This window comes from Choloepus didactylus, chromosome 12 (assembly GCF_015220235.1).
Source record: "Choloepus didactylus isolate mChoDid1 chromosome 12, mChoDid1.pri, whole genome shotgun sequence".
Classification (NCBI taxonomy): Eukaryota; Metazoa; Chordata; class Mammalia; order Pilosa; family Megalonychidae; genus Choloepus; species Choloepus didactylus.
In genome coordinates this window covers 87865464-87889625 of record NC_051318.1, presented here as the reverse complement: position 1 = coordinate 87889625, position 24162 = coordinate 87865464, and the positions used below count along the sequence as shown (strand labels likewise).

The following is a 24162-nucleotide window of genomic DNA, read 5'->3' as shown; positions in this document are numbered from 1 at the left end:
AGAAAGGAGAAAGAAAAAGGAGAAACAGTAGATTTTTTTGGCTGGGATTCCAATTTGGTGATTGCATGAAACCACAAAAGCAGAACTGGAATGATTTGCAGTCACTAAAATTTCTCATTGTAAAGAATGGCAAATAAAGGGTATGTATTTTTGGCATCTAAATTTTGGGACTGTTGTCATTACCCACTGAGTCATACAGTGCGCCTGGGTCCCATTTGGCAGAAGTTCCTCAGTTGATGTCAGTTACTAAGGTGATAGAAACAGAAGTGGTGGCAGGGGAAGAGGGAGTCTCTAACATGACTAAGAAGGGATTGTTTAGGCAAAAATCAGTAGCTTCTTTTTTGTTCCTAGAAGTTCTCTGGATATTGCTTATTCCCTGAATCAGCTATTTTGATTAAAAATATATGGTTATAAAACTCTTGTAGGTTTTTTACCTGATCGATTCTTTTCTTGAGATATTTTACAATTTCACTAGTGTAGAGAAAGTAAGGGATTTTATGGATCAAATCTGAACTCTGGCCCTTTTCTGGTATTTAGGAATTGTGAGTATGCTATAATCCTCAGCCTCATGCCAAGGATACACTTTGATAGTCAGTTGCACTGCTTTTCTCATTAAATCTGGCCACAGTTTCAAAATCTTCACAACAAAGCATTCTAGGCGGTTGCTACCACTCAGTCAGTGACGGCTCTTAAAAATGGAACTTATTTGCTGTCGTTGATATAAATTCAACCGTCTTTTTGGAGGCCACCTTAACAGACTGTTTCGTTGTTGTTGTTGTTGTTTTACCTATTCTGCATTTGTGAGAGAAGAAAACATTCTCTTGGGTCAGAATTGGAATTAAAAGACATATGTATGTTTTAGCTAAAGATTAAACATCACTGAATTCCTGCAATAAGAAAGAACAATTAATAGGTTTATTAAGTATATATCTGTTAACACTTTCTATTATATTCCTTGGTGCCCTAGTCTTTGCTAGAAGGTGCTCAATGAATGTTAAATTGAACTTCTTTGTGCTGATATTGGAAGTGTTAAAAAAAGATCCATAAATTATAAATTACGTGATTCTATCTGATATTTGGGACTAACACACATATAGTTCACATTGCCTCCTAAATAATATGCATCTTCTTTGGCCCTTCTGTTGACTTGTGATTTTTATTAATGTTAGCTTATTTATTTAAATTTACTTAATTTTATATATAATATTTGGTCTTTATTTTTAGACATGGTGTATACATACACTCATATATACAACATAAGTTCCAAATTTTCCAAGATGCTTCCAAATTTAAATGTTATATCTTACTGTTATATCTTGTGTCTTCATTTTGGGTTCAGAAAACATGACCACAAAAAAATATATATTTAAGTGATGTTGACAGCATTTATTATATAAAAGCAACTTAGGCTCTGGTGTCAATGTGCTCACATATAAAAATTTTGGGAAACATAGTGCACGGCCTTGCTACTTAAAGTATGAACCTCAGAGTAACAGCATTGGCATCTCCCAGGAGCTATTTGGAAATGCAGAACCTGAGACCCTACCCCAAACCTTCTGTATCAGAATCTGCATTTTCATTAGATCCCCAGGTGATAAATATGTACTTTAAAGTTGAAAAAGCAGTGATAAGAATTCAGAAAATTAGTCTAAGCACTTACCACCCAGATTGAAAAGATAGAGATTTTGTAATAAGAAATATCCAAATATGAACAAAAGTTTGGAAAATAAGATCCATAGAGCTAAGATTTTAAAAATGGAATTACTTAATTATGAAAAGACAAGACTAAAGATCTAGCAATTATCTATAAAATGAAAGATTAGCAGATAGAAGATGTTGACTAGCTGTTGTCCCTCTGAATAAACCAACAAAAAACCAAGCTTTATTGCAGTACAAAGCACTTTGCTTTCATACAGCAAAGATAGTTTACTGACATTGAGGACTGTTAAATCTTAAATGTTGTTTAAGTGCTATTGTGAGGTATTGTGGAATTCTTTGCGGGAACAAATAGTTATTTTCCTGGAATAGATAGGTATAGCCCTATCTATTTTTAGAGCAGCAACTAAATGACCTCTGACCTCTTGTGGTCTTTTTCAGCCTCAGTGCATCCACACATCATCTGCTGAGTTCCAACTGTGCATTCAGCCTCACAATTCAGTTTTCACTGGACCTCTTGACCAGTCAGAAAATCTGTTGCACACTATAAAATTAATGCCTTTTTGTCATTTCAGAAAATGAGGAAAATACTCTCTATGTAGTTGCTTGTAATCCTGTTTCCTTATACTTTATGAATATGACTGGGAAAAGTGGCTACTTTGTGGACTTTTATGACATCTTCCCAAGAACAGCCAGTGGCGTTTGGCATCCATTTGTGACAGTGGCACCTCTGGGAAACCCCCTCAAAGGTCAAGTGGTTCTCCACGAGCAGCAGGTAATTCACATCAGGTCTGCTCTCATGCTACGATTATGAAAAGAGTGACTTTTATGAAGGAAAAGGCAAGATTGATTCATACACTGTAACTGAAAAAATGCGCTTTCTTAAAGATTGAGGAGAGGCACTGGAGGGACGGGGTAGGAGATGTATTTTGTCAGTACCACAAAAACAAACTGGTATCTCCCTCTGTGCAGAGTCTTGAACATGACCTGTGAGTCTGGAAACACGTAAGCAAGGTTTCTCTCTCTCGGCACTACTGACATTTTGAGCCAGATAATTCTTTGTTGTGAAGCTTGTATTCTCTTAGTGGAGATAGGCAACAAACAAGTAAACCAACAAATAAATATGCCAGCTGCAGATAGTGAGAAGCGCTGTACAGAACCCAGGTAATGTCTCAGGGAGTGATGGAGTTGGGCAGGTGAACAGGATTACAAAGAGTGCTGAGAGATTTCCCCTTAGGAGATAACTTTTTTTTAAATTAAATTCAGTTTTATTGAAATATATTCACATACCATATAGTCATCCATGGTGTACAATCAGCTGTTCACAGTACCACCATATAGTTATGCATTCATCACCCCAATCTATTTTTGAACATTTTCCTTACACCAGAAATAATCAGAAAAAGAATAAAAAATAAAAGTAAAAAAGAACACCCAAATCATCCCCCATCCCATCTATTTTTCATTTAGTTTTTTGTCCCCGTTTTTCTACTCATCCATCCATACAATGGATAGAGAGAGTGCGATCCACAAGGTTTTCACAATCACACTATCACCCCTTGTACCCCTTGTAAGCTACATTGTTATACAATCATCTTCAAGATTCAAGGCTACTGGGTTGGCATTTGATAGTTTCAGGTATTTACTTCTAGCTATTCCAGTGCATTAAAACCTGAAAAGTTTTATCTATATAGTGCGTAAGAATGTCCACCAGAGTGACCTCTCGACTCCATTTGGACTCTCTCAGCCACTGAAGCTTTATTTCGTTTCGTTTCGCATCCCTCTTTTGGTCACGATGTTCTCAATCCCACGATGCCAGGTCCAGATTCATCCCCGGGAGTCATATCCTGTGTTGCCAGGGAGATTTACACCCCTGGGAGTCATGCTTAGAAGATGCCTTTTGACTGAGACCTGAATGACAGTCTTCATATGGAGTCAGCTACATAAATACACTGAATGGAACACACCAAGATCCTTTAGCATCTATGATACTCAAGTTCCATTCATCACTACTATTCTAAGACAACACTAAAGGAAAGTACAGATGCCCAGAGTCAGGCTAAAAATAATTCCAAACAGAAGGTATAGATCAAAAGACAGGCTCTGTCCAATCAGTGAGAATTCTAAAGGTCTGAGTTACTCTGTTCTGACCAATAGAAAGGAGTCTAATGTTTATATATACCTACTATCTATATCATATACATAGTATACATACAACAGGTATTTATTGCATGCCTACTATTAGAGATACTGCAGTAAACAAAGCAACAAAAATCTTTGTCCTCAAAAAGTTTATATTCTGGTGAAGGGTGACAGGCAATAGGCAAAATATGTAATTTAATTATATCTTAAGTTAGAAGGTGAGAAGCAAGGGCGAGTGAAACAGGACTGGGAGGAAGACTGCAGTTTCAAATAGGGTAGTGGGGATTGCCTTAGTGAAAAGGTGGTATTTTAGTAAAGACTTGATGGAGATGAGGAGGAGAACAGATATCTGAAAGAAGAGTTGTTCCAGGCAAAGCAAATAGTAAGTGCAAAGGCCCTGAGGCTGGAGTTTGCCATTCCATCTTTAAAGAAGTGTGGTGGGGAAGACTGAATGGAGAGTAAGAGGAGGTGAGATCAAAGAGGTCACTCAAGGGGTTGGGAGGTGGGGGAAGCAGATTGTGTAGAGCCTTGTGGGTCATTGTAAGGTTCTGGGCACTTCCTACAAGTGAAAGGGGAAAGCATTGGAGGGTTTCAAGCAGAGAAGTGGCATGATCGATTTATACTTTTAAAGGATTACTCTGGTTGCTCTATGGTAAACAGTCTATAAGTGGTAGGACAGAATGAGGAGGCTATTTAAGGTATTTCCACAATGATCCAGTTTAGCAGTTTGGAGGATGATGGATGCTGTCTAAGTAGCAATAGATACTGGATTTATTTTGAAGGTAGAATCAACAGGATTTCCTGATAGATCAGATGTATGGGATAAGAGAGAATAGAGAATGGCAACTTCAAGGTTTAGGGTCTGAGCAACTGAAAGGATGTAGTTGCCATCAACCAAAATGAAGAAGGAATAGATTAGGGAGGAAGATCAGACTTTTATTTAAATTTGAGATGTCTAATAAACACTCCAGTAGATGCTAAGTCTGGAGTTCAATGGAAAGGTTAGAGCAGTCAGTATAAATTTGGGAGTCATTGGCCTATAAATGATATTTAAAGCCATGAGAATGAAGGAGGTCACCAAGGGAATGAAATTTAGTAGAGAAGAGAAGTTCAAGGACGAAGTCCTGGAGCACTAAAATATACAGAGTCAGGGAGAGAGGAGAATCAAACGAGGAGATTGAGAAAACCAGGAGAGTGTAGTGTCCTGGCAGGCAAGTGATGAAGGTCTCAAGGAGGAGGATCAATTGTTAAATGTTGACAGTGTGTCAAGTAAGATATTATGTACATTATTTATTCTTCCAACAAAGTAGCTGTTAGCCATATTTACATATGAGGAACTGAGGCCCAGAGAATTTAAGTAACCAGCCAGCAAGTACATGGTAGAACTGAGATCCAAACCAGATTGGATTGATCCTACCAGATTTAAACTTCACCCACTGTCTCACTCACTGCAGATACTTGGGGAAAGGTTAGTCTGAAAAATTAAAAAGTCTTCATAATAGGAAAATGTTGAAGTAAAATAATGTTACTTGTAAGTATTTAAAGTCACTAGGAGAGAGAAAAGTGTTACCAAGAAACAATACTTTTAGAATATGTCTCATCTAGAGGAAAATATTGTATAAATATATAATTTATATATAAATAAAATATAAATGTTAGTTCACTGAGTAAATAAGTCAACTTTAACCTTAGTCCTTGTCTAAATAATTATCACAAATTCTGAGTTAGTATGGTTTTTTTCAGATTTTGTTTTCATTTTTTTTTTTTTCATTTTCAGTTTGTCCTAGAAGTAAAGTTTATAAATAGCCAGGCATTGCTTATAAAAATTGGTGTCGAGTAAGTTGGAATAAGGGTTTTATTTTACAGATTTCTAACCGAGTATCAATGTCATTGAATTGAATTCTATAGCCAGAAGAATCAGTCATAAAAAGCACATGATATCTTGGTGATTTTTAATTCAGTAAGCCGATCAAATTGGGACAGGACTCTAAACTTGAAGTATTTATTCAAATAGACCTGCTAGATTTATAGCTGTCAGATTAACTGTCAAATGAACATAAACAAATTCTTTAAAAATACCAGATTTTTAAGTTCTCATCAAGTGTTGTATTTTCTCAAAAGATCCAATTATATGGCAACATTACTGATTAATACTCTGTTCAATTATAATGACTTTCATCAAAGAAAACATATTCTTCATTATAATGATGTGCTTGACTTCCACAGCCAATACCTTGCCCCCTTGCGTTCTTACATGTTACCTTACTTAGAGCTTTGGCTCCAGTTCCAACAGTTTTCCAGAAAGCTGCCTCATACTCTGAGCAGACGTGCACAGCATATCCAGCTACCTCTACTCTGAATTGTCTCTTCTTTTTCCAGACAAGATAGCTCAGCTATCTGTTTTATAGTATGATCCTTTTAGGATGTAAGACCTGTTTAATTCCAAATGAATAGTACTCAGCTGTGAAATTTAGCAAATGATAAATAATTCTAGTCTAATAAAAAATAAGGGTACTGCCGTGTTGCCCTAACTGAAAACGAAGCTAAAATATTGCAGAGAAGTACTTCCATTAACTCATTTCTCTCGTCTTTTTAAAACAAAGCTTTGCTACAGATGCATTTCCCTAGTTAGTTTACGAAGCTGTTCAAAAATTCCCTGCTAAAATAAAATCTGAAGTGAGGAAAGGGAAACTTTGCCATGCCTAAAAATAAAGACACCTCCCTCCCCATGAGGTTACTTATTACATCTGTGCAAAGTTTAGAATTCCAGGCTTTGGGACGTTGAGGTCATCCAGGGGTTACTTTTCTCCCAGTCAAATACAAACATAATAAAATTGCACACTGGCTTTTCCTCCCTGCCCTCTTAAAGAAGTGCCAAAGCCGCAGTTACATGTACTCATGTGTGACGCAAAATTCTATTTTTAAATTCAGACAGAATATATCATTAGTCATTTACAGAAGGAAACCATTAGCATCTAAGAGGATGGAGCAACAGAACTCTCTTCATGTTGCCAATTGCTTATAAAACTAATTCTAAATACAGCAATGGCTGGAACTATATGTTTTCTATCACTTAAAAAGATAGTCTTTCAGTTTACTTATGCCTAGTTATGAGTATGTAAGTTTTAGACCCTAAAAAGGAAGAAAACAATGCAGAAGTACTTATTTCTCTGTTTAATCATCTGCTGATTTTTCTGCTTAATCATCTTTTGGGATAAAACTTATTATTTTTAGTCTTTTTTTTTTTTTTAGCTTAAAAAGGTAATATTATCCCAACTTGCTTAAATGCTAGAAATTCATGTTGATGTACATATTTATCATACAAGAAAGACTTTTCTCCTTTAAAAAATACTTACTCAACATTTAATCTAGAATAGAGGCTTTATAAATTTTTAACTTAATTCATTTCCTAAAGGAAAACTCTTAAGATGTCACTATCATTTTCAAAAGTTTCAAATGCCACCAAATAATACTTCTTTTATTAGAAGTTAATATTTTAAAGAATATTCGTAAAACACATTATTAGTGGAGAATTGCATATTATACAGAACAATTCATTCTAAGGGTTGAGATAATTGTGGAAAAATTAAAGCTTTGTCAACATTTAGTAGAATTTTTTTAATACAGCAGGACTCAGAGTATATGGTGTGAAGGAAACTATGTTTTGAAAATCCTATTTTAATTCTTGAGTGCTTCCATAAAATTAACTTGCAAAATAAAGTTGAAACCACACTGAAAGGTGCCAGGTTTACAAATGAATCATTAATCTTTTAACATTTCTTTTTATTTCTAGCTAGATTATATAACTGAGGGCAAGGACCATGGTTAATTCATTAATTTACAGCATATCTCCATTGTGCTTTAAACATAAGCTGCTCAGTAAATGTTATGGAATAAATGAACAAACATTTCATAGTTTATTATTTCCAATATTTTGCAAATTATTTATTAATTCTTTGGTGTTTTGTGGCTTTATTTTCCCCAAAGGAAGTGCTTTTGTTCTTCTTTTAATAAAATGTTCATTAGGATTAGGACAACTGGAGGAGTCCCAAATTAAGGAAGAAAGGAAGAAAGAAGGAAGGAAGGAAGGAAGGAAGGAAGGAGGGAAGGATGGAGGGAGGACAGTCACATAACAAATAAGGCCTGACAAACAACTTGCAAGTGACTTTTTGCAAACCTGTCAGTCTAATCTTCAACTGTCTTTAAATTTTAACTACAAGAAAGTCCACTTCCTTGCATCCTTGTTTCATCTTCTCTAACTTTCTCAATTGCAAGCTCTTATTTCATGAATTTCTCTTCTTTTTTAAAAATTCCTCGAAAAAATGCTCCTAATTGCTGAGAAATTATGACTTCATTTGCATAACAGTGATTAATCATGCTGGAGAAAGTTCATGTTTGTACATTATGACAATATCAGCTATCAAAATTCTTCAAGATGAGTGAATGTGAAGATGAAAAAATACTCATTACTGGCTAGGTTCTTGATGGTCATTGATATTTCCTTGCTAACCCATCTTTATATTATGTATCTACTGTCTGAATTGGACCTGGATTTGTGAAAAGGATAATTATGCATGATATAAGAGAGCTTTCAAATAGAGCATTCTCCAAATGTAATTTTGATGAAAGTAAATGGACTCTTTTTAACTATTAATCCTCTTAATTTTCTCATTGCTATATATTGAAAAGAAATCTTGCTTAAAGCTAACCTGTATTTAGAAGGGAATAGTTTTAAGAAAAAAAAACTTCAAAAAGTTTTAAGAAAAAAACTTCAAGAATACCTTTTGCATTACGTAATTTAAAATACCTCCATAAAACTAGTACTTTAAATTCTGTATTAAGAAAATGCATTTAGTCTCTTCATGGTATCTTTTAAGTATTTCCATATTTTTGACTTCCCTTTGGTCTATCACTTTAATCTTCACTCCCAGGTTGCCAAGAGACAGCTTTGAAAAAAGGAACAAATCTTTTTAAAAAGTGAGCTTTTCACTGTTCTCTTTATTTCCAGAGTAATGTCATCCTGTTGTTAGATACCACTAGCCGGACCCTTCGTCGTCTCATCCTCTTTTCAGAAGAAGAGGTTAAGAAATTTTCCTGGTGGAACAAGGAAGAGACTGTAAGGAATAATACAAAACTTGTCTGACAAATTGCCAAGGTTCTTCTCTAGCTTCCTAACCATAAAGATGCATGCCTTTCAGTGTCTTTCGTTTTCTATAATACACAAAAGTATTCTCTTATTATGCACCTTTAGATTTTAATACTATACTATATGTATAATACTGTATACTATATATGTACACACACATATATACCTTATTATACACATGTATATACATACATATAGAATTAATTTATATATATATAATTAATGTCATCTACACATAAAGACTTGCCAGGACTGACCTGGTAATAATACAACATGAGGTATGTTCATAACATATACATATTCCTAATCATGTTTTGGATTTATAAGATGAACCCATGAATAAGGCACCCAACTGCACCTGCTAGATAAAAACTGTAAATAAAGATTTTAGGTCAAGCCAAGGAAATTTATTCTGCCATTCATAAAAAGATAATGGATATAAAATAAAGTTTACCCTCTGTCCTGAAGGGCAGCATACTCAGGCCTTAGAAGACCATGAAAAAAATAGATTTTTAAATGTCGTATGTGTCCAAATCTAAGAAACACAATATTCCTATATATCTATGTTATGATGTAAATTCCATAGTTAATCACCAGTTAGGTTTATTTCTAATCAATATTTGGTGATAATTTTAAAAATTATTCTCAAGTGCTTTTAGTACATAATTCTCAGCAAATTTTGAAATATACTTTAATCCATATTACAGTAAGATAAACAGATAGTGTCTTTGAGAATTACATGTTTTACACATTGAAGAACTTTATTTAAGGAGAAGCAGCTAAAGAGACGTGACCGTATCTGACACATTTAATGTGACTATTTTATTTTGTTTTGTTTTTAGGAAACTTATAAAATGTGTAAAGAATTTTCTCACAAAAACTGGCTAGTATTCTACAAAGAAAAAGGGTGAGCTCTTTGTCATAGAAAATTTAAACTGGGATTCTTATTTGTCCATTCTGTTTCCTGTTTTAATTATACTTGTTTGTTATAAAACTAATATAACTGAGTTATTAATGTTTTGTTATAAAAATAATGCATCCCACATTATAGAACATTTAAAACAGACAGAAAATAAAGTGCTCAAAATTCTGTAACTCAATCACTGCTAGTGCTGCGGCATTTCACTTTCCAGTATTTCTTCTTATGCATGCCCTTACGTAGTTTAGAATTTTGCTTATCTATTTTCTCACTAACATTTTTCTAGTTAATACTTAGGTTCAAAAACATTCTTTTGGGGATTGCCTAATGATTGTGTCATAGTTTACTCAACAATTATCCTCATATTTCCTTTCATATACAGTTTTCTTTTCCATTTTTTTTTTCTTCTCCAGGAACAAACTGACTGTGCTGGATGTTCTAGAAGGACGAACTCACACCATCTCACTTCCCATCAATCTCAACACGGTTTTCCTTGTAGCGGAGGACAAGTGGCTTCTGGTGGAGAACGAAACACATCAGTGAGTGATCTGCATAGGGTCTCATGGAGTGCACTGTCATTCAGACTTAGTTATCAGTTATCCACTGTCCTTACTGTTCTGTCTTCTTTGTACCTGTCTTTCAACAGTTTCCGTGTTTGGCTCCATCTCTGTAGGGGAGTATTAGAAGAAGAGAAAGGGGGAGGAAAACTAAAAGAAATTAAATATCACTTCTCTAGTAATTATTTAAGGGTTTCAGAGGAAGAGGTTGAAATTAACAGTAAAAAAATGACTTTTATGTATGAGCCATATTTATTTGGGCTTTTTCTTATTAGCACATTAAGAATTCTTGCCAAACTGGAAATACATCAAAATAGATTTTCAGTTTATCTTCTCTTCAAAGAGCCACAGACTCCCTTCTAGAGCTGTTGCTTTTTTTGTAACTTCATAGAATCCATCCCTTAGAAGTTTCTTCTTCCTTTTATCTCATGTGCTATTCTCTGGGTATGTTTATGTTTATGTTGCCTCACCCTATTGTGTACTTCCTGATGGTAGGGACATGTTGTACTTGGCATATATGGGGTGCACAGTAAATTTCGAGCCTCCCTCCCCACCCCTGCCATGTCCATCTGCTAACAAGCAGAGGTGGCATGCCGTAAAAGACTTCTAGCCATTTATATATTCTATTTTAGTAATCTTAAAAATAAGTCCACCAAAGGGATTCCAGCAGTGCAAGCTTCTGTCCTTCAGTTGGTCACAAATCAGAAGTCAGGCTCCCGCTTACTGATTGATCAAACAATCATACAAAGAGAGGACTCCCTGATAACAAGGGTGTGCCCCATTAGAGTTGCCTTTGCTACAGACCCTCCTCTTTTTAAGAAGCACTGCACTATTAGTTCACATAAATTACTGCATTGTTATGTGCTCTTTATTTAGTATTGAAAAGTTATTTGCCAATTCATGATGAAACTCTAAAAGTGAAAATTATACTCAGAATATAAACATGATGCTTTGGGAGAAGAAAAGTATGATTTTTTCTTAATCTGGCTTCACAATTAGAAAAAGAAGAACATTTCATGTAATGCAGGTGTTTTGTCTGTTTATAGAAAATATCTTTTAACTAAGCCTGCGCACAGCGAATCTGAGGACAGAGGGGTTTGCCAGTTGCATGTGTTGAAAGAGGAGCCAGCTAGCACAGGGTTTGGAGTTACACCAGGTAAATACTGTGTTCTTCGGGTTTGTGGTGGCATGGGTGCTTTTATACATACTGTCCTCTAGAATCATTTAATAGCCATAACATTGGCCTACATTGTTTATACCAAAAGAGAAAACTTAGTCACTACTCTAGAAATAATAAATAAGAATCTACCATCTTTCATATCATCATAAGAAAGTTCATTCTTTTAAGCTCTGTTTTTTTTTTTTATTGTTTTGAATGATGAATAAGAATTTTTATATATTTAGATTCCAAGTCTGAAGAAAGTATCTTCTCTTTTTGACACAAGGCCATCAGGATTTCTACTTAATTCATCACAGTTCTGGGGGATAAACAATACTTACAAAAAAATCTAAAATATAGCATTGCTAACATTGAGTTGGGGTCAGCTTCACATCTTTTCTGTAGGATTCTACTAATGATAAAATTTGTTGCTACTAAAATTTTAAATTCCATAAATACTTGCAATCACTTTGGTAAGATGCCTTTGATGGTATAACCTAAATATTCTCAAACAAAAAGCCCATGAATCTAATTTAAAATGTTTTCTCTTACCTTGGGCTTTTCTGTTTGAATTGGTAAAGATGATATCTTGCAAAAACTTAATTCTGGAGCTTTTTAGGAGCTTATGGTATCTAATGTTTATCTGACACTTTTCAGAAATAGAGCTCAGCATACCTCACAAAGTTTCAACTGATCAACTATCATCTGGAAATCTAAGTTCAGCTGTGGGACAAAAGATTGCATCTCCCAACCGAATTCTCTCAGATGAGAATAGTTATGCTACAATAGTGGTTGGGTTCCCAGATCTCATGGTAAGCACCAGTGTTTTAAATTATTGAATAAATATTTCTTCCCTTCAATTTGGCCTATAATCTATAGGCCTATTTGAAGGGTAATTAAAAATGTAATAATTTTGTGGTAAACATTTTAGATCAAGTCTGTATGCCAAATCAGTCATAAAAATGATTTCTACCTGTATTGTTTCATTACTTTTTTAAATTAACACTTAAAGTGTAATGTAATTATATCATTTAGTAAGGGGAAAAGAGTACTCTTCAAAAGTAACAGTTCATGTGATACAGTTAAATGCTTAATCTAGTGATGATGATTTTATGTCATGTTGTCTTGAAGTGTGCTCATGTAACCTCTCAAGGAAAACAGTTTGACACTCATAAAATAGCATGTCATATAGAATTTTCTACATTTATATTTGTTGGTTTGTCATCACTAGATTAAATATGTCAACACTCATGAGTAGCAATATGCTTTCCTCTTGAGCTTGCTCTTATTTATTATATCTTTACAACATTGAGATTTTATATTAATGGTGATGATCTCAACTTATTTCTCACTTAAATGGGCCCTTTTGCTGTTATCTGTAAAGGAAAGGCTCTTTCTAATTGATCTTCCCCTGATAGAAAATGTGGGAAAATGAAATGTAAAGGTTATTTTAGTCCACATTGGTATCTAATGACCCTAGATGTAGCTCCATGTGTTTTGATTAAACATTTAATTTTCATAATTTCCTTTATAGCTTATAGATGGGATGACAGAATCATTTAAAGATAAAAATATGGGCTCTGCTTGATATTATACCAAATTCATATACCTCAATATTGTAATATATTTAATAAGTGGTGATTACTTCAGGGTATAATACATTGGAAAGCTGAAACCCAATAAGTAATACATGGTTTAGGACTTTGCCATCTGCCTTCTTAATTATCAAGTCAAAAAACAGTTGCTATAATATTATATAACTGAAAAATGAAACATGTTGTTATACAGTACTATAGCAGCCTTGATTGAATGAAAGAGAAGTGTTTAATATGCTTTCTGTAACACTTGCTGCTATCAGTAGAGGACATACTAGAGCTGTTAAAAAAATTTGATATTTGATCACTTTATTCTTAATGAAAAAATTAGTATAGAAATATTATGTTACTATAAAAGGTTAGAAAGTAAAACCTGAGTATGATTAGTATTAACCCTATAGAATTCCTCTGCAGCCTGTAAGAATAGTGACCTTGCCTAGTAAATTAAGAGCTCTATCCCCCATACCCACCACATAGGAGGTGTTCAATGAATATTTGTTAAATCAAGGGTTTGAGTCAGCGAGGCAGCCTTGCAGTACTTTATAATGATGATCCTATTTTTTGACCTATACTGCAATAGTCAGGCACTGTGTTGTTCTAAGCCCTTTCAAATCTTATAATTTTTTGCAACAATTTGACAAGTTTTTATAGATTAAGAAACAAAAACTTAGAGAAGTTAATTCCCCAAGGCCATAAATATTATAGGTAAAACAGCTGGGATTTGAGGTCATCCTCAAACCTGTGTTCTTTCAACTATACCATACTGCCTTTCTGTTTTGATGTGAATTTCTTTTGGTTCTTCATATTACTACCACCAAAGAGGTATATCACCTCTTATTAACTTTTTAATAGAGTTACCAGAGGCACCTGAATTATTATAAACTTATTAAACTTCCTTAAGCTAATACCCAATAGCTACAAAACTCTACAGCAAATATCATCTTCAATAGTGAAATTTTAAAAGCATCATTTTTCATATCAGTAGTAAGATGAGGATACCCACTATCACGACTTCTATTAACCATTGTACTGAGCATCATAGGCAACTAAAGCAGTGCTTAGAGTGAAATTTGTAGCATTAAATTACTTATATTAGAAATGAAGAAAGATATCAAATCAGTAATTTAAGTGTTACCTTGCAAAATTAGAAAAAGAAGAGCAAATAAAATCAAAGCAAGCAGAAAGAAGAAAATAATGAATATAGAGCAGGAATCAATAAAATTGAAAACAGAAAAGCAATAGAGAAAATAAATGAAACTGAAAGCTTGTTCTTTGATAAGATCAGTTAAATTAATAAAAATCTAGGAAGACTGACAAAGACAAATGAAAGAAGAAATAAATATCAGGAATGAAAGAGGGGATATCAGACATTAAAAGAAGATACAAATACCAAGAACTATTCTAGTTACATAAATTTAACAACCTAGATGAAATGGACAAATTTCTCAAAAGCCACAAACTACTAAAACTCATCCAAGATAAAACAGATCAAAATAGATAACCTGAATAATCTAATGGCTGTTAGAGAATGAATGTGTAGTGTTGTTTTTTGTTTTTTTTTTAAAAAAAAAGGTCTCCAAAAATAGAAATCTCCAGGTATGGTGTCACTGGCAAATTCTACAAAATATTTGAAGGAAAAATAAACTCAAATCTGTGCAATATCTTCAAAAAAATAGAAAAGGTGAAAACACTTCCCAGCTCATTTTTTAAGGCTACCATTACACTGATATCAAAACCAGACATAGCACAATTAAACTACAGACTTATTACAGATCTATATTCCTCATGAACATAGATGCAGAAATTCTCAGCAAAATATTATTGGGTCAAATCCAGCAATGTATCAAGAGAAGAATACACCACAACAAAGTAGGATTTATCTTGGAAATGCAAGGCTATATACAGTATTTGAAAATCAGTCAATGCGATCCACCATATTAACAGCCTAAAGAAGAAAAACTACATGATCATATCAATTGATGCAGAAAAATGAGACGACAAAATTCAACCTACATTGATAACAAACAAAAGCGCAAACTAGGAATAGAAGTGAACTTTCTAAACCTGATAAAAGACATCTACCAAAAACCTACAGCTAACATCATACTTAACGGTGAAAGATGGAATGGTTTCTCCCTAAGATTGGGAACAACGCAAGAATGACCACTCACATCACTCCAGTCAACATTAAATTGGAAGTCACAGCTTCTATGCAGAAAGCATAAAATAGAGCAATAAAGGGAAAAAAAGGCATACATATTGGAAAGGAAAATACAAAACTGTCACTATCACAGATAGCTTGATTGTCTGTGTAGAAAATCTCAAGGAATATAACCCCCCTCCCTCCACAAAAAAGCCAGATCACTGAATTTAGCAAGGTCACATGATATAAGGTTAAAACTCAAAAGCCTTTCACATATCTATCTACCAACATTGTGGAAACAATTTTTTTTTAATACCATGACAATTACTCTAAAAAATAAAATATGTAGGTATAAATCTAGCACAAAATATATAAGATTTGTATGCTGAAAACTTTAAAATGTTGATGAAAGTAATCGAAGAGGACCTAAATAAATGAAGAAACATACTATGTTCATTGATTGGAAGACTCAACATACAAAGGATGTCAATGTATGGATTTAATGCAATTCCAATAAAAATCCCAGCATGATTTTTTGTAATTATAGACAAGCTGATTCTAAAATGTATATAAAAAGATAATGGAAGTAGAATAGCTAAAACAATTTTGAAAAAGAAAAAGTTAGGTAGAGCATACTTCCCAAGTTTGAAACTCGCTATAAAGATACAGGAATCAAGACAGTACGGTACTGATGAAGGGAAAGACTGTTTGATGAAACAGAATACAGAGTCCAGAAAAAGAGGCACATAAATATGTCTAATTGACTTTTGACAAAGAAACAAAAGCAAGTCAATGGAAAAAGTGTAGTTTTTCAATAAATTATATTGGAACAATTGGAAACCACTATGGAAAAATACCTGTACCTTAACCTCACATTTTATATGTAAATTAATTCAAAGTGAATTACAGATATAAATATAAAACAATATTATAAAATTCTTCTAAGAAAAGATAGCAGAATTCTAAGAAAACACCTTTATGATCTGGGGTTAGGCAAAGAGTTTTTAAACATAACACCAAAAGTACAATCCATAAAAGAAAAAATTGACATGTTACACTTCATTAAAACTAAAAACTTGAGCTCTATAAAAGACACTTTTAAGAGAATGAAAAGATAAAGTAGAATCTGGGAGAAAATATTTGCAAATCCTGTATCTGACAAAGGAGTTGTTTCCAGAATACTTTAAAAATTCTCAAACCTCGACAGAAAGAAAACAACCCAATTAAAACAACAGCTAAAGACTTGAACAGACACTTTTCTAAAGAGGATATAGGAATGGAAATAAGCACAAAAAAAGATCTTAATATCATTAGCCATTAGGGAAATGCAAATTAAAACCATGATTGCTAAAACTAAAAATACCAACAATACCAATTACTAGCAAGGATGCCAACCAAATGGAACTGCCATACATTTTGTAGAGATTTGTTGGCAAAATGGTATAGACACTCTGGAAAACTGGTAGTTTCTTATCATGTTAAACATATATTTACTATATGTCCTAGCAATCCTACTCTTAGATATTTTCCCTACAAAAATGAAAACTTACATTCACATAAAAATTGGTACATGAAATTTATAGCAGCTCTATTCATGCTAGCCCAAATCTGGAAATACCCCAAATATCCTTCAGCTGATGAATGGGTAAACAAATGGTGGTACATCCATATGATGGAATACAACTCTGCAATAAAAAGGAACAAACTGTTGATACTTAACAACAGCTTGGATCAGTCTCAAAGGTATTGGGCTGAATGGAAGAAGACAACGTCAAAACATTACTTGCTGTCTAGCTCCATTTATATGACACTTTCAGAAAGAGAAGGCTGTAGTGACTGAAAAAGATCGGTGGCTGCCAGAAGTTCAGGGCAGCAGAGCGACTGTAAAGGATAGCAGGGGGGAGTGTTCAGAGTCAATGGAACTGTTCCGTATCCTAATTGTGTTGATGGTTACGTGAATCTATATATGTGTTAGAACACATAGAACTTTACATCCAAAAAAGTAAATTTTACTGTATGATAATTTAAAAAAAATGTTTTTAAGTTCATTTGTATTTCTAAATACCAGTTTCAAACTGTTAGAAATTCAATTTTTAAAAATATACTATGTATAATAGCAAAAAATATATAAAGTGACAAGTATAAATCCAACAAAATATGTTAGGATCTTTTCAGAGAAAATGATAAACCTTATTGATAAACATGAAACAAGTCTTAAATAAATGAAAAGACATACCATGTTAGTAGAGAGGGAGATGTCCCTTCTCCCCCAAATAGACCTATATATGTAATGGAATTTCAGTAATTAACCTGGAAGTGTTTTTTTAAATTAATTTTACAATCTGATTCTAAACTTTTTATGGAAGAGCAAAGAATAACCAACATATTCCTGATGAAGAACCAGAAAGAGGTTGCCCTACTAAATTTAAAGGCTTCTAGAAAGCTGCAGTGAAACAGAAAGAAGTATCCAGAAGCAGATGCATGCGTATTGGAAACGTGTTTTAAGATCGTGTTTCATATCAGTGGGCAAAGCTGTAAGAAAAGGATGAACATGGATCCTTGCCTCATACCACACATAGAAATAAATTCCTAATGGATTAAGGACTTATCCTCAAGAACACCACACTGTGAAAAAGAAAGTTGTAAACTGGAGTAGATATTTGCAACACACGAAGAATAATTACCAGAATATTTAAACAAGTCTTATAAATCAGTAAGAAAAATAAACAGTCTAAGTGTTTAAAATAGGCCAAAAATATAAACATGTATCTCACACAAGGTAAAACTTGAATGGTAATAAACCTAAGAAAATATGTTGAACCTCATAAGCATAAAGTTGAGAAAGAGAAAATAGTCTTAGAAGAAACACAAAATGTGATTCCAGTTGAAAAACTGGCAAACTAAACAATATATTGCCCCATAATTACATGGCAAAACATTAAAGTAAAGCAAGGGAAGAATTAACACAAAATTCCAAAAGAGTTAAATGTGTGGAAGACAGAGATATGCTTGAAAGGGATACTGCAGGGGCTTCAGAAGCACCGGTATTGGTCGATTCCTTACACCAGATAGTAGATACACAGGAGTTCATTTTATTTTTTAACAAACTTTATTGTTATATGCCCTCTTTTAGTTACGATTTATTTAAAAATTTGAAAATTTTATTTGTATTTTTCACAGTTGTCTGAAAATTATGAATATTGGTGAGGCAGCTAACTACTGTACCAAATTCAAGAAAGTTAAGGAATAATTTGATTTCCTTAAACCTGTGAAATATATATTTACCTCTAGTATCTCCTTATAGAGCTGAATTGTAAAAGTTGTGATATATGCAGTATGTAGAAATTCACTACTTTAATCTCTTTTTTTTCCCCCAGTCACCTAGTGAAGTTTATTCTTGGAAAAGGCAGTCATCTTTGAGGAAACCAAGTGTCACTGACTTAGCATTCTATGGAGGAAAGAAGAAAAATGGGGCTCCAAAACAAAGGAATTGTGTGACTCTTTTAGACACCAATCAAATAGTCAGAATTTTGCCCCCAGGAGAAGTTCCTCTAAAAGATATCTACCCAAGAGGTAAGAAACTTAGCAATTCCTAATATACCAAGGTGGGCAAAGGTAGTTTGCTTTGGGTAGGGCATGTTTAGTTTACCATTATCCTTGCAAATTTATAAATATGGATAATGCTTTACAGGGTCTAGAAGTGGCTAAAAAGACCCTTGTGTGCTTAGAGAGTTCTCCCTCATCTTCACACGGTAGGTGGTTGAAGTCATTGCTGTTAAAACTCATCTTTATTTGCATTACAAGCTATACAATAACTTTATTCAGAGCAAGCTTTCAAAGAGATTTTTTAAATGAGTGGAATATTAGGCATAGAAACTACAGCCTGATTTTTTTCTTAAAATCCCTGTGACTGAAAGTCAGGGACTTATGCAGACTGATTATCTTATCAGTTCTCTAAAAATCAACTTATATTTATTAGTCCATAACAAATGCCAGGTCCTGTATTGATCATTTTTCCTTATATAAATTAACTTATACTTCAGAACCCCATGGGATCATTAGCATACTCTTAGATATATATGTTAAGAAAGGCTGACATAGGGAAGTAAATAACTCACCCATAGTCACTCAGCCAGTGACCAACAGAGCCTGGATTTGCACAAGGGTCTTAGCACCTATGTTAGAATGAGTTGGCCATATCTGAGCGCTGATTTCTGAACCCTTATTCAATTCCATTGGTCCATATATCCGTACTTGTTACAGTACCATGCTGTTTTGATTACTGTGCTTGAGATTGGGAAATGTGAGTCCTCCAAACTCATCTTTTTCTCAAGATGGCGTTAGCTATCCGGGGTCCCTACACTTTCATATCAGTGTAATGATTGGCTTTTCCATTTCTGCAAAGAAGGCTGTTGGAATTTTGATTGGGATTGTGTTGAATCTCTGAATGTGTCTGCATGGGTTCAAACCCCACTCCCAGTACCAAGTTGTATTAGTTAGGGGTCTCTAGGGAAACAGAATGAACAAGAGAGATCTATAAATGTAAGATTTTATAAAAGTGTCTCAGACAACTGTGGGGATGCATGAGTCCAAATTCCATAGGGCAGGCAGCAAACTGGCACCTCCAATGAAGGTGTTGATGAACTCCTCAGGAAATGCTTTGCTGGCTAGCCAAAGAAGAAGTGAAGGTCCTCTATCTGGCTCGCTTAAAAGTCTTCCACTGATTGGATTAAATCCAGCTGATTGCATTCTCTCATTGTGGAAGACCCACCCTTTGTTGATGTAGTCAGTCACAGCTGCAGCCTTCTGGTTTATTAACCAGCCACAAATGTCCTGACAGTAATGGTTAGCCCAGTGCTTGCTTGACCAGACACCTGAGTACTATCACATGGCTAAGTTGACACATGAACCTAACCATCACAAGTGATGACAGTGCTCATCATTGTCTTGTTCCTGATCTTAGAGGGAAAGCTTTCAGTCTTTCACCACTGAGTATGCCAGCAGTCATGCTGAGGAAATTTTCTTCTATTCCTAGTTTTCTAAGTGTTTTTATCAAGAAAGGGTGCTGGATTTTGTCAAATTCCTTTTCTGCATGAGTTGAGATGATCATGTATTTTTTTTTCCTTTATTCTGTTAATGTGGTGTATTGCATTAATTGATTTTCTTATGTTGAACCACCCTAGCATAACTGGGATACATCTCGCTTGATATAGTGTATAATTCTTGTAATGTGCTGTTGGATTTGGTTTGCTAGTATTTTGTTGCGGATTTTTGCATCTAAGTTATAAGAGATACTAATCTGTAATTTTCTTGTGATGTCTTTATCTGGCTTTGTATGAGGATGAAGTTGGCCTTTGTTTTTGTACCTATTACAAATTATATCTTTTTACATTGTATGTACAACCATAGATTTATCATTACTTTTTATGCATTTGCATTTTAGTACCTGTAAGAAGTAAGAAGTGGAGTTACATACCAAAAGATACAATATAGTATTGACATTTATAATGACCCATGTGGTTACCTTTACCAGAGATCTTTATTTCTCTATGCCACTTTGATCTACTGTCAGGTGTCCTTTTCTTTCTGTCTAGAACTCCCTTAGCATGTCTTGTAGGTCAGGTCTAGTGGTAATGAACTCCCTCAGCTTTTGTTTTTCTGGGAATGTCTTAAGTTTCTCCCTCAGTTTTTAAGTTCACTATTATTGAGATATACTCACACATGGTATAATCCATCCAAAGTGTACAATCAGTAGCTCACAGTATCATCATATAGTTTGTGCATTTATCACCACAGTCAATTTTAGAACATTTTTATTACTCCAAAATAGGGAAAAAAAATTTTTAAAAGGACATTCAAACTATCCCATACCCCTTATCTCCCCCCCATTATTTATATTTTTTTCATTAATTTATTACTCATCTGCCCATACACAGGGTAAAGGGAATGTCAGTCACCAGGTTTTAATTATCACATGGTCACACGATAAAAGCTATATAGTTATACAGTTATCATCAAGAATCAAGTCTACTGGATTACTGTTCAACAGATTCAGGTATTTCCTTCCAGCTATTCTAAAACACTAGAAACTAAAAGGGAATATCTATATAATGTGTAAGAATAACCTCAAGATTGACCTCTCGACTCTATTTGAGATCTCTCAGCTACTGAAACTTTGTTTTGTTTCATATCTCTTCCCCCTTTTGGTCAAGAAGGCATTCTCATCCCTGGGAGTCGTGTTCCACATTGCCAGGGAGACTTACACCCCTGGGAGTCATGTCCCATGTAGGAGGGAGAGTAGTGAGTTTATTTGCAGAGTTGGCTGAAAGAGGCCACATCTGAGCAACAAAAGAGGTTCTCTGGGGGTGGCTCTTAGGCATAATTATAAGTAGGCTTAGCTTCTTCTTTGCAGGAATGTTTCATAAGGGCAAGCCCCAAGATCGAGGGCTTGACTTTTTAAATTGGGATCCCCTAATGCTTGTGGGACTATCAAGAATTCCACAGGAAATTTAATTTTTCCATATTTTCCCCTAGTCCCTCAAGGGGACTTTGCTCTCCTTCATTTTTTAATGAAAATTTTGCCATATATAAAATTCTTGGTTGGCAGTTGTTTTCTTTCAGCACTTTAAATGTTTCATGCCACTGACCTCTTGCCTCTGTGGTTTCTGATGAGAAATCAGCATTTAATCTCATTGGATTCCATTGTACATAACTCATTGCTTTTCTCTTACAGCTTTCAGAACTCTTTCTCCTTGGCATTGAACAGTTTGATTATTATGTGTTTGGGCATTTGTTCTCTTTGTGTTTATGCTCTTTGGGGTTCATTGTACTTCTTGAATGTGCATGTTCATGTTTTTTGTTAAATTTGGGAAATTTTCTGCCATTATTTCTTTGAATATATTTTCTGCCCTTTTCTCTCTTTCTCCTCCCTCTGGAACTCCATAATTCATATATTGCTATACTTGATGGTGTCCCAAAGGTCTCCTAGGCTCTGTTCACTTTTTGTTATTCTTTTTTTCTGCTCTTCAGCCTGAATCATTTCAAGTGTGTTGACTTAGAGATCACTGATAATTTCTTCTGCTACCTCCAATCTGCTGTTGAAACCCTCTAGGGGATTTTTCAATTCAGTTATTGTGATCTTTAACTCCTGTATTTCTGTTTGGTTCCTATTAAGAATCTCAAAGAGATTCCAGTATGATTCATTCATTTTTTCCCTCATATTCTTAAGTCCTTTCCTGTATTTTCCTTTTTCTCCTTGAGCATATTGAGGATCATTGTTACAAAGTCTTTGATAAGTACAAAATCTGATCCTCTTCATTGATGGGTTTCTGAATTTTTTCTTGTTCCTCTGGATGGACCATCATTTCCTGTTTTTTGTTTGTCTTGTAATCTTTTATTGGATACTATATTTTAATATTTTAATGTGTAACTTTGGCATTGAGTCCCTGAGCTGCCTGTTCCTTAAGTTTGTATCCAGCTAAAGATACGTCAGAGATTTTGTTGACTACCAGGTGCTAATCAAACCAGACAAACCACAGCAAAAAGCACCTTTCATAGTCTTTACAAATTGACTCTTCTTTGGCTGGTGGTCTCCTATCAAGAAGGTCAGTTGGGGCAAATGCAAAGTGTAGGGTCCTCTCTGTCTTATCTGAGCCTCTCCCTGTGGAGCCACAGAATCTGCTTCTTTTTCTGGGCTTGTGCTTGCTGGTGGCCTTAGAAATTTTCCCATTTACAGTTTAAAGGAGTTCCAATGAAAGCCCCCTCTTCTCTCTTTGAAAAAACTTTCACTCCCTTCTGAGTCTTCTCTTGCGTGACTTAATGCAGGTAGTCCTTTGCCACAGGCTACTTTGACTTAATTGTTTTTCACACTGTTCCAGCTGTCTGCAGGCCACTCTCTGTCCTCAGGACAAACTCTAGAAGGATGAACCCAAGACAGGTTTCCCAACGCAGTCCTTCAGACTTCCACCGGATAGGTTGCACTGACATACATGCACCCCAGTATGCACCCATGGGCCACTCTGCCCCCTCTGGAACAGGACCAGAGAACCACAGTGGGAGAGCAAGCTGCTCTACTCTGCTTTGGGAATTGGTTGAGGGAGGGAACAGCAAGGGTGCCAGGAGCTTCTTTTACGGCTTTTGAAGTTGTATTTTAGTGATTCAACACTTACCCTGTTTATTCAGCCCTTTTACTGTTTGGAGGAAGGTTACTGTCTTTTAGATTCCTCTGCCACTTTTTCCTGAGGAGGACTGGAGCAATTGCTGCCCTCAGAGCTGGGCTCCAACAATCTGTAATAGCTATCAAAAGCAGTAATCAGTGATCAGACAGCACACACCCGCGGTTTGGAGGACTAGGTCTTTACGGCTCACCCTGGCCCCAGCAGTGCGCCAGGAGCCTGAGCTGCAGTCCCTGCTGGTGGCTGCCACAAAGCTGGGGATGGGGATGATGGCTGCTGCAGGGAGCGGGACATTCATGCTCTTTACCAGCCTCTGCCTCCCCCTCCTCCCTTGGTGCTGCCCATTGTTCCACTGGACTCCGGGGTTTCAAGGTGGTTGATTCAGACTGATTCCTGGAGCTTCCTACTCCACCGTCTTCCCACAATCCTTCCTGTGTTCAGGGTTTTGAGTGAACATATGTTTTTGCTTCACTTGGTTAAATACCTAGGAATGGCATTTGGGGACAATGTGATAAAATATCCCAACTGTTTTCCAAAGTGGCAATACCATTTCATATTCCTTTTAGCAATGATTGAGAGTTCCAGTTGTGTTGGTCTTGCAGCTGGTAGCCATTCTAACACATATGTAGTGATTTCTCATCATGGTTTTAATTTGGATTTTCCCTAGTGCT

At 35.0% G+C, this 24162-nt stretch overlaps 1 protein-coding gene across 4 annotated transcripts in view; it reads left to right on the top strand.

Annotated features, from left to right (window-relative positions):
• Positions 1–24162, top strand: part of VWA8 (von Willebrand factor A domain containing 8) — a 445644-nt gene that overhangs the window by 289553 nt on the left and 131929 nt on the right. For all 4 annotated transcript variants that reach the window (XR_005211207.1, XR_005211206.1, XM_037800501.1 and 1 more), the window contains exons 29-35: positions 2232–2431; positions 8807–8914; positions 9787–9851; positions 10277–10402; positions 11467–11576; positions 12237–12391; positions 18695–18890. Coding sequence is in view for 2 of the 4 variants with exons in the window: in XM_037800501.1 (XP_037656429.1) it covers positions 2232–2431; positions 8807–8914; positions 9787–9851; positions 10277–10402; positions 11467–11576; positions 12237–12391; positions 18695–18890 (960 nt within the window). In the remaining 2 variants the exon portion in view is untranslated. The remainder of the gene's footprint in view (positions 1–2231; positions 2432–8806; positions 8915–9786; positions 9852–10276; positions 10403–11466; positions 11577–12236; positions 12392–18694; positions 18891–24162) is intronic.